The following is a 13,837-nucleotide window of genomic DNA, read 5'->3' as shown; positions in this document are numbered from 1 at the left end:
CCGGGTGCGTGTTACCACGCATAGTGGAGACGAGATTTCCTAAAATCCCCTTCACTATGCTGGAACATCTGGACGCTGCGTGTTTGACGCTGTGGCCCCACGCAGCGTCAAACACGCAGCGTTTACTTAACGTGGACACATACCCTAACAGTTCCCATCACCAGATCACACATATAGCCGGCAGCTTTTGTAAGCCGCCACCATAACACGGTAGACTCTTTTGGCCGGGCACTACTCTGCTGTAACCTATTAAATATTTGTTAAAATATGCAAAACAATTTAGGTATATTTTTATTTATTTTTCAATTTTTAAAATGACCAATAATATCACATAAAAAGAACAAATACCGCTACACCATGACAAGATGACATATTACCACCACAGTGATCGAATAATATCACATACAAAGAACAAATACCGCTACACCATGACCAGACCGCATATTACCACCACAGTGATCGAATAATATCACATACAAGGGACAAATACCGCAACACCATGTCCAGACCACATATTACCACCACATAGTGACTGAATACTACAATTCTGATCAGTAATAAAAAAAAAGCACCACACTATCACCATAAGTGCCATTATACACAGGAGATCTCTACTTAGTATGCAGTGTCTGTGTACAGATAATACAGTGATCACTAGTGAAATTATACACAGGAGCTCTCCACGGGGCTTCTACCTTTGTGACATTCTCCATGGTGACTTCTGCGATCTTGTCCAGAACCGGAGGACACAGAGTATTACAGTAACTAATAACCAGCGCCAGAAACGGTGCGTTCCTCCAGGTGACCTGGTGCAGCAGGCGCTGGCAGGTGAGCAGGATGTCGTCTATCAGCATATTCTGCAGCCACTGCCCGTTCATCACGTACGTCAGCTCATTCAACAGATGATCAATGTCGTCCATATTCTTCACTCTCTCCAGTCCGTATCGGCTCACTTTATGGAGGAGTTTCTCATACATCCCGGATTTATTCTGCCTGGACAGCTGGGCGGGCTGTAACCACCGGATGACGCTGTTCGCGATGCTATTCAGGTCGCTGAGGTCACACTGGGGAATGACGTCGTCAATCTTTCTAAGGACGGCTTCATCCACTCTAGTAAGGGTCAGCAGCGACAGTGACCTGGTCATCATAACCACCATAGATGGGACATGAGACGTCTTCATAAAGCTACGGGAAGGGACATTTCAGGCACCAAAAACAAGTCACCATCTCAGAATCAAATCATTTATACATGTGACAAAGGGAACAAAAAGAAGCCACCAAAACCCTCAAAACACATTAATGTGGGCTTTATTTTTGTGGTTTCCCCAGGCAAAAGATAAAATAAAAGGTCCATAGAACAAAAATGTCACGTATTTATTAAAAACAAACAAAAAAAAAAAAACACTTTGTGATGAGTGTCACTCCAAAATTACTAATTAAAATAAGCCTTATAAAATAGTCCTTATACAACCCATATGTTTGTAGTAATAAACTATTATTGTTGAGCATATTTATGTTAAAATCCGGGTGTCCGTTGTTGGCACGGCCAAGATATTTTTTTGCCTCCTGTGTTGATTGACAGCGCTCGCTTGGAGAAAGCACACAATGTAGCAGCAGGAGCCAGCGCACGCGCTCACAGATCTCTCTCCTCTCTGCTGCGGCCATGCGATTTTCCTCCCTCTTCTTTCTTTAACGCTTCTTGCTCGCCACACTTCTGCATCTTTCCGTGGAGCGAGCAGCCACAGCAGAGGAGAGAGGTCAGTGAGCGCGGTCAGTGAGCGCGCACAGGCCTCTGCAGTTACACTGTGCGCATGCACGCTGGAGGACTCCCCAATGTCACCTTGACCAGTAGCGGACATACCATTGGTGCAACCAGTGCAGCCGCACAGGGGCCCGAGAGGTCCGGGGGCCACTGCTTTCCCCAAACCAGGTGGCATTGTGCATTATAAGGAGCTCTCCGGCTGCAAATGGTCCATATATTGTTCTTGCACAGGGGCCTCTGCTGTCTGTGTCCGCTCCTGGCCCTCACGGTATACCAGTCATATGTTTGTATTCTTAATAGTGACCTTGTCTTACCCGCATGGTAAACCCAGCGCCATTCTAATAGGGCCGTCCACATGTCCCTTTAACCCGATTACTCACCACACATGCATGGAAATTGCACTTACGCAGTTAGACGTTTCTGTAGATCCGCAAACAGTTGATAGTTTTGGCAGGGCAGGCAAACCACGGCATCTGTGAGCTTACATAGATACAGGCGATGGTAATGATCCAGATTGTCCTGGATGGCGGAGCAGATCCTGAACGGAGAGAAAAAGATCACACGTCATCAAGCAACATAACGAGACTCCATCCACCGCCGTGCCACGTCCTCATCCAGAAGGGACGCTCCCACGCAGGGTGTCGTGTGTGGCAGAACATATCTCACCCAGACCACAAGCCCCACTGATGTACATATGGGTTTTTGTAACTTTGATGGCAAAAACGACACAACACACTGCGCCAGTGTCATCAATAGGTTAGGAAACGGCCGACAGAGTCTCTAATAAGTGGTGGACGCTCCTTGTTCCAGTGTAAAGATGCTTCAAGAATGTGCATGAACGTCGAGTGTGCACCATATAAAATGGCTCATAGGTTTGTAAAGGCCCCATATACCGTAAGGGTCGGCCAAGCGTTCATCTGGCCATCAGCTCGCTCTCACTCTATTCCCCCCATGGACATGAATGCTCAGTAGGGTGGCTCATGCATTGAGGAGTGGAGAAATCCACCATCGGACTCATCGGTCTGTACATCAAAGGGATCAGGAAAAAAACATTAAAAAAATAAAACCTCTCAGTACTTATTTGCTAGGAGGAGAATACTAAGAGTCTGAAATAGCTGATTACAGGGAACAACAGCATCCATCTGAACAGTAAATGGAAATATAGCAGGATTCAGACGTCCATATATTATGATCCAGGTACGGACCGAATTGGCCGAGGATCTCCTGGCCTCACACATGTATAGTTGGGTCAGCAGACCCTCGCCGGGGTGCAGCCCGTACCCGGACCGTGATAATATGGACAATGTCAGATTGGACAGGAAGGATCCAGCTCCAAACCATTCACGGCTTAGAGGATCCACTTACTTCTGAATGAGGATTGGGTTCTTGCACTCGGCCTCCGCCATGGTCTCCAGGACGTACACCAGACTGATGTGATGGATCTTATCTGCCAGTATGACAAGGTCGTCTTCAAGCCTGGAGGGAACAAAGGAGCTCAAACCTTTACAAATCCAACATTTGGCAATTGTTTCCAGTACTGAATTCCTAGATTAGACTACAAAATAATCAGGAGCTTCCTCTAATTAGGGAATACGAGTTCTATTTGAGTATTATCATTGCATTACGGGATTTTTTCTGTTGGTTCAGGGCTGATATGTAGTATCCCTTTAAGGGGCCGATTCATCACATCCCTTTAAGGGTGTCCGTGCTCATTTTATTCTTGTCCCGCACAAAAATCTGATTGCATTTATCCAAGAGGGGCTGGTAGTCATACTTCATAAGGCACAGAAACTGGACGACCCGGCGCACGCTGTGCACATCTATGTAGTTATCCCCCTCCATTAAGGATTCTGCCTTGCTGATCAGTCGGTGCTGCAACCGCTTAGAGGTGACCGGGAATGTCTTCATCATAAGGCTGGACAGGTATCTGGAAAAGGATTAAAAAGGATCATGAATGTGATCTATAGCACATATGAAGTGTGTGATATAGAGAGTGGCTTGCAAAATGAGTTAACTGAGAGTCCATCAGTGAGCTTATCCTGACACCCTACGCAGAAAGCAGCCAATCAGAGGTGTGGGCCGGGTTATACAGAGCTCAGTATTTAGAGCACTGCAAGATCTGCAGCAGAGAAAACAGGAACTTTATCAAAACTACAGCAAGCAGCCCAGTAAGTGACACATCGCTGGAATCAGAGTCTCTGCCCCTCCATCATACTGCACTCAGATGGGTCAAAATCAGACATAACCCACATTTTTTCCCCGCATTTTTCCCGCAGAGTCCGATAAAAAGATTAAATAAATTTTGGACATGTGCACAGCCCTATTGAATATCATAGTTACGAGCGCTACAAGTGAAAACTACACATAGCACTCATCTGAGAAAATACGTCTTATGCACGAGCCCAAATAGCAAGTTAATCAAATTAATCTCCCTGCTCTAAGTATCAGCAGAGAGGTAACGCGGGATCGGCATTGGCTTCAGCAGGGAAGTTATACTTATTTTGTTATTTTACAGCATTTCCAGATTTGGCTTTTTAAAAAAAAACAAAAAACAGTTAAGCACGTTAATTTTTTTCCCTTTTCAGCATTCTAGAATTTTTTTTTCATTGTTTTCATTCGCGTGTCACCACAGGTCAATATGGTCTTATTTTTGTAGACAAGTACTATTTTGCCTTACGCATTTATTAGTAATATTTTTAACATCAGACAGTAAATGGAAGTCTTAGGGTATGTGTCCACGGTCAGGTTTGCTTCAGGCTTTGGTCAGGATTTTATGCAGGTAAAATCCTGACCAAAAATGCACCTGAGGTCACTGGCAGGTCACCTGCGGTGTTCCTGCGTGTTTTGCTCATAGTAGCAACATGCTGCGTTCTGAAAAAACGCTCCGCATGTGCGTTTTCGCAGGAAAAACGCATGCGTTTTTTAATGCACAGTGGAGACGGGATTTCATTAAATCCCCTCCACTATGCTGGAACATCTGGACGCTGCGTTTTTGATGCTGCGGCTCAGCGCTGCGTCAAAAACGCAGCGTTTCCTGAACGTGGATACATACCCTTACATTTAAAAAATGATGTTTTATTTTTGTTGTTTTTTTTTTTTTATTTAGTGTGTGGGGTGATGACATTGAAGGATAGTTGCACCAGTCTCTGCCTATAGAAATCCATGGGTGAAAAAGAAATTAAAACGAATATACATATGCAAGATTCAGTAGAAAAATAACAACAAGGCTGGAATTTGGGGGCGTGTCCTATTAGAACACCAGAGGCAGAGCTGACGGAGCCAAGATGGCTGCTCCCATGAGCTGTATTTACCACGACTTTGGCGGAACTAAAATGACTGTTTAACAGTCCTATTGCTTCCAAAGGTAATTTATTGTATATTTAGTTATATGTGCTATCTCTCCGCTGTAAAATAACTTGATATGTTTGACAGTGATGCGTCCACTTTAAGGGGTCAATGGGGACCACTCCTCGTTAGCTTCTTAAAGGAAACCTGTCAGGTCACTCAGGACTCGCAAACTGCTGACATGATGATTTACTTGCCATAATCCAGCAATAAAATCATGCCCTTCCTGTAGCATAAAGTTATGCATATCCTCCACATTTGTATTGCCCTCATTCACTATCCGGATAGTTCTATGAAAACAACACCTCTGGTCAGAGATAACTCACATCCTGAGGAGGAGTTTTCCCCTTTGGAGTCGACCCATCACCAAACATATCAGGTTATACTACAATAGGGAAGTAGTAGATATAAGTAAATAGGAATAAATTACCTTTGGAAACATAAGGACTGTGAAGACAATTATTTCAGCTCTGAGAGAGCCACTGTGACCTGACAGGATCCCTTTAAATCACTTCCAGTAGTCTTAGATACTGGTGACCGCTTACCTAATATTTTGTATGTTCTCCAGGCCCGTGTTCAGGGCATTGGCTACCTTTCCCATTAACGGACTGCTGCCCAGATCTAGTTTTTCCAAACAAACTGAGAATTTCGACAACGTCTCCGGTTCAAACCTGAAACAGGTAAAAACATACAATCAATCATATAAATACAAAATAACAAACAATGCGCCATACAGTTATATAGGATAAAATCCAAAAGATTTCTTTATAAAAAAGTAATTTATTGATCTAACTTTTTAGGTTTCGTTTTTCCAGTCCGCAGTTGCAAAAGTGCAGGACTCCACTGTCCTGGCTGTGCATCTTGTCTCATGTTTACGATGCTACAATGAAATGCTATGACGTGTATACTAGTGGGAGAAGAGGGATACAATGCGGAAAACCTTTGGGCAACACACAGCATGACGAACCTCAAGAGCCAAAGAGCTAATGCTGGGCAACTAAATGGCAAAATGGCTGCTGGGATTGGTAATCAAACATTCCACCAGCCTTACTTTTCCAGTCTTCTCCAGCCTTCCATTAGCAGCTGCTGCACCAAAGAGTCGTGCGCTTCCACATTAAACCTTGAAATACAGAATACAACAATGGTAAACGAGATGCAACATAAGGACCGAGCAATGGAGCAAGTGGCTCGTACCTTATAACGGCATACAGCGTATTCACCAGGGTGGTGTCGCTCATAAAGTCAATTTTATTTTCTGCCAGGATCCGAAGAGCAATAAATTCCGGGTGATTTCGGACGGTTTCATGATTTGCGTTTGCACTCGGCTTCCCCTTCTGAAGCTCCCATAATGTATTGATGGCGCAACCCACATGATGTACTGTAAGCTTAGACTTATGGATGCCAACGAGTTGAAAAATCTGGAATTGGTTTGTGCTAGTCATCAACTGATCCAGGAGCGGATCCGAACTGATACTACGCATCTGAAAGAAGCGCAGAGAAAGAGGCAAAGCCCTCCTCCAGCAGAACATGTCTGGACTGTACGAAAGGCTTAGGACCTTAGAGAAATAAAAATATTCTATGTCTTTTCTTCCAACATCTTCTTAGAAAGTGGATATTCCTCTCTCCGGAGAAGATCTTGTTACTTCAAGATATGATAAGACACTTTGATTAAAGCCATCTGTAAAGGAAGAGATAAAAAAGGAATAATAATAATAGTGGACCCACAACTTATATGTAAGGCTGTGTTCTTTCCACATACAGATTATACAATCAGCATTTTAACATACTTATTATATGGTATTGGTATACAGGGGGTGCAGAAGTCGGTGTACAGTTTAAATAATAGTTGAATGTTATCAATTGTGCATGATTTTCTTAAACAAACCTCATTTTTTATAACTTCCCAAATAAAAATCAAGTCAATCTGGGTAAGGTCTGGTGACCCTTCTGGCCATGCAACCGGCAGGACAGCATCTACCTATCCACATAGTATAAAAATAATAATATGAATAGACATTTATGCCAGCATATGCACCCCTGTATATTAGAATATGAAGCTTAAAGTTATTTGTCCAGAGCATTTTTTAGCATCTGGTGATAAAAACAAACCTATTGAGGCATAAGGACATCAAAGAAGATCGCACCCCACCCTCCCTTTGAATGATCGGGTGGAGAACGTGTCAGACCCATTTCATCCATGTAATTACATGGTGAGTTTAAAGGGTGATTTCTAGTTTAGTAAATCGTCCCCTCTTCTAAAGATAAGGGTTGACTTACTGGCTGCTGGAGTCCCAACTTCTCATACCCCAAAAAAATCTCCAAAAAAGAACACTGGAGCTTATAAACCAAGCTTAGCACTCAGCTATTTCCAGCAGTCCCATACACAATGAATGGTGCGGAGGTTGAGCATGTGCACCTACCGCTCATTTCGAGATTGGACTATGCCAAGCCTCGTTCCCTTTATCAAGAGCCCCATCCTCAGGATCGCCAGGGATCCTAGAACCCCAAAGACCAGCATGCTATGGGAAGGAATAATGCAATATCTTTGGAATGTTTAAAGCCTTAAACTTACACTTCTGCCCAGTAAGAAGGAGAGTGATCTTTAGTATCATAATCAGCCCGCCTTATACAGTGGTGGTATATAACTAGGATATGTCACCTATGCCGATTGCCTGGAGGTGAAGTCACTGGGACCCCTACAGAATGCTAGGAAAGCACTGAGCCATTTTATTTATAGTAATCCTTGCTGGCTTTCTTCGGGTTACCATTAAAAGAAACCTGTCGCTTGATTTATGCTGCCCAAACAATAGGCAGCATTAATCAGAGCCTGGCTGCCTGATTACAGCCAGTGATATTTTTTTCAGAGATAATATACTTTAAAGATCCGGCCGTGGACCATAGCAATAGAGAAACCAAGTCCAGAAAGTCCAAGTGCCACAGCAGGTGATTGACGGGTCCCACGACTGCAAATCACCTGATGCAGTGCTGCAAAATACCAAGAAGAGTCAGACTAGTCTCACATCCAACTATGGTCCTCAGCTGAAGACCATGGCTCGGTCTGCCTATGGTGAAAGACCTGAAGAGAGAAAATACAAGAGGTGCTCCCTGTGTAACACTGTGGGCAACAGGTCAGGGCTAGTGATGAGCGAATATACTCGTTACTCGAGATTTCCCGAGCATGCTCGGGGGTCCTCCGAGTATTTTTTAGTGCTCGGAGATTTAGTTTTCCTCACCTCAGCTGAATGATTTACATCTGTTAGCCAGCATAAGTACATGTGGGGGTTGCCTGGTTGCTAGGGAATCCCCACATGTAATCAAGCTGGTTAAGAGATGTAAATCATTCAGCTGCGGCACGAAAAACTAAATCTCCGAGCACTAAAAAATACTCAGAGGACCCCTGAGCGTGCTCGAGAAATCTCGAGTAACCAGTATATTCGCTCATCACTAGTCAGGGCAAGTCAGAGGGTTGGTCGCTCATCTGAACAGGTTGTGTGCGGCACAACTATGTAAAGAGTTAGATATTATCCAATATCCGCCGTATGCAGACCAAATGGAAAGAGGACACAACAAGGAAAGGAAAGATCAGTGAGGTGGATCCCGGAACAGAGGATAAATAAAAATGTTGGCGTAGAACCTACTCCTCCCTTAAGCATACCTGAGGATTAACCTTAGTAGCAGCAGCGCCCGGGATCCACTGCACTCCTCTCTACTTTAATGGTGAAAGATCTATAACATGAAACTGTCTTCCACAACCTCACCTTTGTATAGAGTTCGGCTGTTCTTCGCCCAGTATTAAGCCTCCTACACAGCTGTTTCTGTTTCAGTCAACGACTGTATTTTAACCTTCCTATGTAAATGATGATCATTCCCCCCCGCTTTGTATAATGGTTTATACACCCGGCTATAATCCTACATCATCCATGACTTTGTGCGAGTGTACACAGAAGAATACGTTCTTTGATGCGATTTCGAAGGATGCCGAATCCTGATTTGATTTCCTTCTTTTTCATTCTCTTTGCATTTTGTTCATTTATAATAATAAAGTATCAACACTTCTATTTATTAAAGCATTCTAACTTTGCAGTATTTCTTTCACACACGTCTAAAACTCTTAAAAATCACAACTAAATTCTCCCAGCGATTCCTACTGGCCACCGACCGCGAGCGGTCTGACGAATCAGCAAAAGGCAAAGCGCTGGAAATTTAGCTCGTGGCGCCTACGTCTAATAACGCCATTTTTGAAGTCCTTATGACATTTAATTGTATTGAATTGTTATTGTTACTAATTATTATTATTATTATTCTTGTTATTAATTATTGTTACCACATGTCCTGGACCCCGTCCTCCACCTGTCACCAGGGCATATGCGCTTGTTACTGGCCATGATTTGTCACAGTCACCCCCAGAATCTGTGTAACACCCCACAGTCTGATGACCCTGCAAGTCACTCTCTGTCTGGGTGTCAGCTCCACGTGTTTTATCCAGCAGACCACTATCAGTCGTATTGTGGCACACTTCAGGTGACGTCAGGTCAGTTAGTTGGACAGTCGCACCTTTCCCTCTGGTCAGGCCTGCCTTCTCAACATTACTAACTGACATCCACATTATATCCACAAACACTTCAGCCTTTTCCCACAGTGCTACCAAATCTTGTCCTATTACCATAGGATACGGCAAGATCGGGTCTACAACCACCTCATGGTATGTGGAAACCTCCGCTGCGACAATGTAGATAGTGGCTACCTGGAGATATTCAGTGTCGCCAGGTGACACAGAAACTCCTGGACGGGTTCCCAGCACAGACGCTTCTCTCCCCGGGTCTATCAACCCTTGCACACACTTTCCATCCAGCCAAAAAGGACACAGTCGTGACACCTCACTGATTGCCGCCCCTTTTTTGGCTCCGCCCCCTTTCTGGGCAAGTGCTCCGCTTTTTGATACCACCCCGGTTCGAGATTCAGCCCCCCTTCGGGATTCCACCCCTTTTTGGGCCATTACCCCTATTCGGGTTACCGCCCCTTTTTGGGTCTCCGCCCCCTTTTGGGCAACCATCCCCGTTTGGGCCACCGCTCACTATTAGGGATACTCCCCTCCCTGGGATACACCCCGTGGACTCCCCCACGGCACTCAGGCCCCAGTTCACACAGTACACCCCAATGTCTCTGGGCTTGTACTGGCCTTTTAAGAGTCTGCACAAAAAGAATTTTTTTTTTTTTTTTCTCTATGTCACTTTCACCAGCTCCTGCTGGTACCGCCACAGCTCCCGCTGCAGTCACACACAACCGGCACCTCCAGGTGCTGCCAACCACAAGCCACTACAGCTCCGCCTGCTGTGGAACCTCTCGCTGCAACCACGGCTACTCTCCACACGGCTCTGCACGGCTCCACCGCTGCCGCTTGTCACCTTTGTGACCCCGCCGAGTCACAGCAGACGCTTGTCACTTTCGTAACCCCGCCGAGTTACCGCTAGACGCTTGTCACCTTCGTGGCTCTGCCACAGCAATTAACTCCACGTGTGCTAGCGGGATTGTTGCCAAAATTATCCACCAATTGTAAGGTTTCTCTCACTGAGAGTGTTGGGGGACACTCACTTGGCCGCGATATTCAAGCACACGGGCACGGGTTTATAAAACAAAGCAGTCCATGCGGTTTATTAAGCCTCATAAACCGGGTTACGCACAGTTCATAACATGAAACACAACAGGCACCAACTGGTAATATTTACTTGCAGCTTCTAACACTTCAGTGTACGGCTTTGCCTCACGGACACTAACACGCTGGTCCTCCCTTAACCAGTTCCCAAGGGAGACCACATAGTTCATAGACTTCACAAGCACTACGGCCTGTACGATACCTGACGGGAGCTCCGGCTCCACCTGCTGACTCCTCGCCAGTCCACACCTCCGGGTAAGCTGCCTTACAGGGATCACCAACTTGCCTGGCCGGCACACACTAGTCAGTCCAGACCTCACCGAAGGACTCCAGCTTCCCCAGTTCCACTGTGCACGGCTCCGGGATCCGGTCCTCCTACTAGGACCTCCCACGCCAGCAGGTGCTTTCCAGGAAGCCTCCTCCCAGGCTTCCAACACAGGAACACACCGAGCCCTCAGGAACTCCCTCAGGGATTTTGCACTTGGACCCTTCAGGTCCAAACACTGGAACCACACAGGAACATGTGACCCACACTCTGGTCACGTTATGTACCTGTAACCACACCCACAGTAATGGATCACATGGACTGGTCACGTGATCCTGACATCACTGCAGGTCAATTCTCACAGCCTCAATACAACTCCGTGCAGATTCCGGGGAGACCATGCAGCGCCCCCTACCTGTTACAGGGGTTACTGCATCACATATATCACAGAGCTTACATACATAACTGGGAAAAAGACCTTGATACTGAATTTCAGGACTGGGAGGTAGATCAAATTTACAAAAATTCGCATGGCCCATCTAGTTGTATAAGAGTACAGGAAAATTCGTATAAAATAGTCACTAGATGGTACACTACCCCAACTCTATCTCATCTTTGGTATCCTAATTCTTCACCAACCTGTTGGAGATGTACTAAAGACGTTGGTACTTTTCTGCATATGTGGTGGTCTTGTGAAATACTACAAACTTTTTGGAAAGAAGTATTAAAACATATAACTAAAATATGCAAATTACTACATCCACCCTCCCTGACACTCATTTTTTTAAACTGGAAGGGGGACAACTCGAAATATAAAAATAAATCCCTGTTGGCTTTCCTTCTATCAGCAGCTAAGCTTCTTATTCCAGTCCACTGGTTGACTAAAAACTGCCCGAGCATTTCGGATTGGGTCAACAAAGTGGACCAGTTATACTATATAGAAGAAATTTCTGCTTTCACTTTTTTCTCACAAGAGAAATTCCACACAACATAGGTCCCCTGGAAATCTTTCAGATCTAGTGATGAGTATTTGGCTCTCATTAACAATTAGAAATCTCTTTAGAGGTTTGGATCTCTTCCTAATCCAGAAATGAACGTGTCGATGTCCCCCCTCTAAATCCCTTGCACCTATTTTACGATAAGCCGAACCCTCCCCTTCTAGTGAATCTATCACCTACCCCCTTTCTCCTCTTCTTTCTTTCTATTTACAGTATGTGTGTATTGGTTAAATGTCGCATTAATGTGGAGTTGTTTTTGGTTTCTGATCTAGCCTTCGGGAAGTCACAAGACTTCAAATCTGAACTTTCTTAATGATTGCATCTTACTGTAATCTTATGTTTATCCACATGTTTATCTACATGTTCATCACTAATGTTACATGTTATTATTGAACTAGCCTTCCCGAGATTGGGTTATATGTCATACTGATGTATCTCAAATCCACATGTTACCATTTACCTATCTGTTATTTGTGTAAAACTAATAAAAAGAAACTTAAAACAAACGAAGACTGACTTCCAAACTGTTTTGTTCACCGATGAGTGCCGCGCAACGCTCGATGGTCCAGATGGATGGAGTGGAGGATGGCTGGTTGATGGACACCCCATGAAAACACGGCTAAGGCGCCAACAAGGAGGTGGAGTAATGTTTTGGGCTGGAATCATGGGGAGAGAGATTGTCGGCCCCTTTATGATCCCTGAAGGGGTAAAGATGAACTCCATAATCTATGTGGAGTTTCTAAAACAACACTTCCTGCCATGGTTCAAGAGGAAGAACCGCAGCAAGATCATTTTCATGCATGATAATGCACCATCTCATGCTGCAAAAAACACATCTGCATCTCTGGCTGCTATGGGCATAAAAGAGGACAAACTTATGGTGTGGCCACCATCTTCCCCTGACCTCAACCCCATTGAGAACCTCTGGAGCATCATCAAAAGGAGTGTCTATGATGGCGGGAGGCAGTTCACATCTAAGCAACAGCTCTGGGAGGGTATTCTGTCCACATGCAAAACAAATGAAGCAGAAACCATCCAAAAACTGACAAATTCAATGGACGAGAGAGTTCAGAAGCTTTTTTCGAACAAGGGGTCCTATGTGCAAATGTAACATCACCTAGAATAAAGTTTTCACTTGAAAACTGTTTGATTTCATTTTGTAATAAGCTGATAATGCTTATAACTTCACAATTGACCTTTTTTTGTTCAAAATAAAAAAAAGAGGTTGAAAACTCTGCTGTGCATAATAATTTGGAACATGCATTTTGAGTGTTTATTTTTTTTTTAAAAGATACTGTTTTCATAGGCAGTTTTTTTCCAAAACATTGCAATTATACTAGAATAGTAGATGACTGGAAAATAACAATGACTGCAATTCAGATAGGTAATTTAGAGAAAATATGAGGAAATATTATTTGCATAATAATTTGGAACACAGTGTATATATAGACTGTATATATGTTATAAGGAATATTTGAGGCCATGGAACCATTCTATGTCCATTTTGCAAGCCGTCGAGAAAATTTCGCCATACGGATGCCACACGGATGGCACACGGATAATTGTAGGAGAAAAAATTGCATCCTCGCATTGAATACGGATCACTGTTCAGGAAATTTTCTGCTTATCTCGGCCATCAAAAACGGACTGTATTTTTATATGTTGTGTGTGACTCCGGCCTAACTCCCAAACTGATTGCATTGTTTACTGACAAGGTATAAAACATTTTGAAAACACACCTAATACATTATTAACGACATTTTACCATGTTTATTTTCACACATGGAAATAAGTGATTTTTCCTTTTCGCTTCT

General features: G+C 44.1%; 1 protein-coding gene across 1 annotated transcript in view; it reads right to left on the bottom strand.

The window, feature by feature from the left end:
* LOC143785855 (FAST kinase domain-containing protein 1, mitochondrial-like) overlaps positions 1-13,837 on the bottom strand; it is a 60,544-nt gene that overhangs the window by 32,551 nt on the left and 14,156 nt on the right. Inside the window, exons 2-8 of the mRNA XM_077274992.1 lie at positions 6,302-6,785; positions 6,159-6,227; positions 5,653-5,778; positions 3,537-3,689; positions 3,128-3,238; positions 2,169-2,300; positions 696-1,185 (exon numbers count right to left, since the gene is read on the bottom strand). Coding sequence (XP_077131107.1) covers positions 696-1,185; positions 2,169-2,300; positions 3,128-3,238; positions 3,537-3,689; positions 5,653-5,778; positions 6,159-6,227; positions 6,302-6,636 — 1,416 coding nt within the window. The 5' untranslated portion in view covers positions 6,637-6,785. The remainder of the gene's footprint in view (positions 1-695; positions 1,186-2,168; positions 2,301-3,127; positions 3,239-3,536; positions 3,690-5,652; positions 5,779-6,158; positions 6,228-6,301; positions 6,786-13,837) is intronic.

This window comes from Ranitomeya variabilis, chromosome 7 (genome assembly GCF_051348905.1).
Source record: "Ranitomeya variabilis isolate aRanVar5 chromosome 7, aRanVar5.hap1, whole genome shotgun sequence".
In the NCBI taxonomy this organism is placed as follows: domain Eukaryota; kingdom Metazoa; phylum Chordata; class Amphibia; order Anura; family Dendrobatidae; genus Ranitomeya; species Ranitomeya variabilis.
Note: the sequence above shows the minus strand (reverse complement) of the source record. Positions and strands in the feature narration are given on the sequence as shown.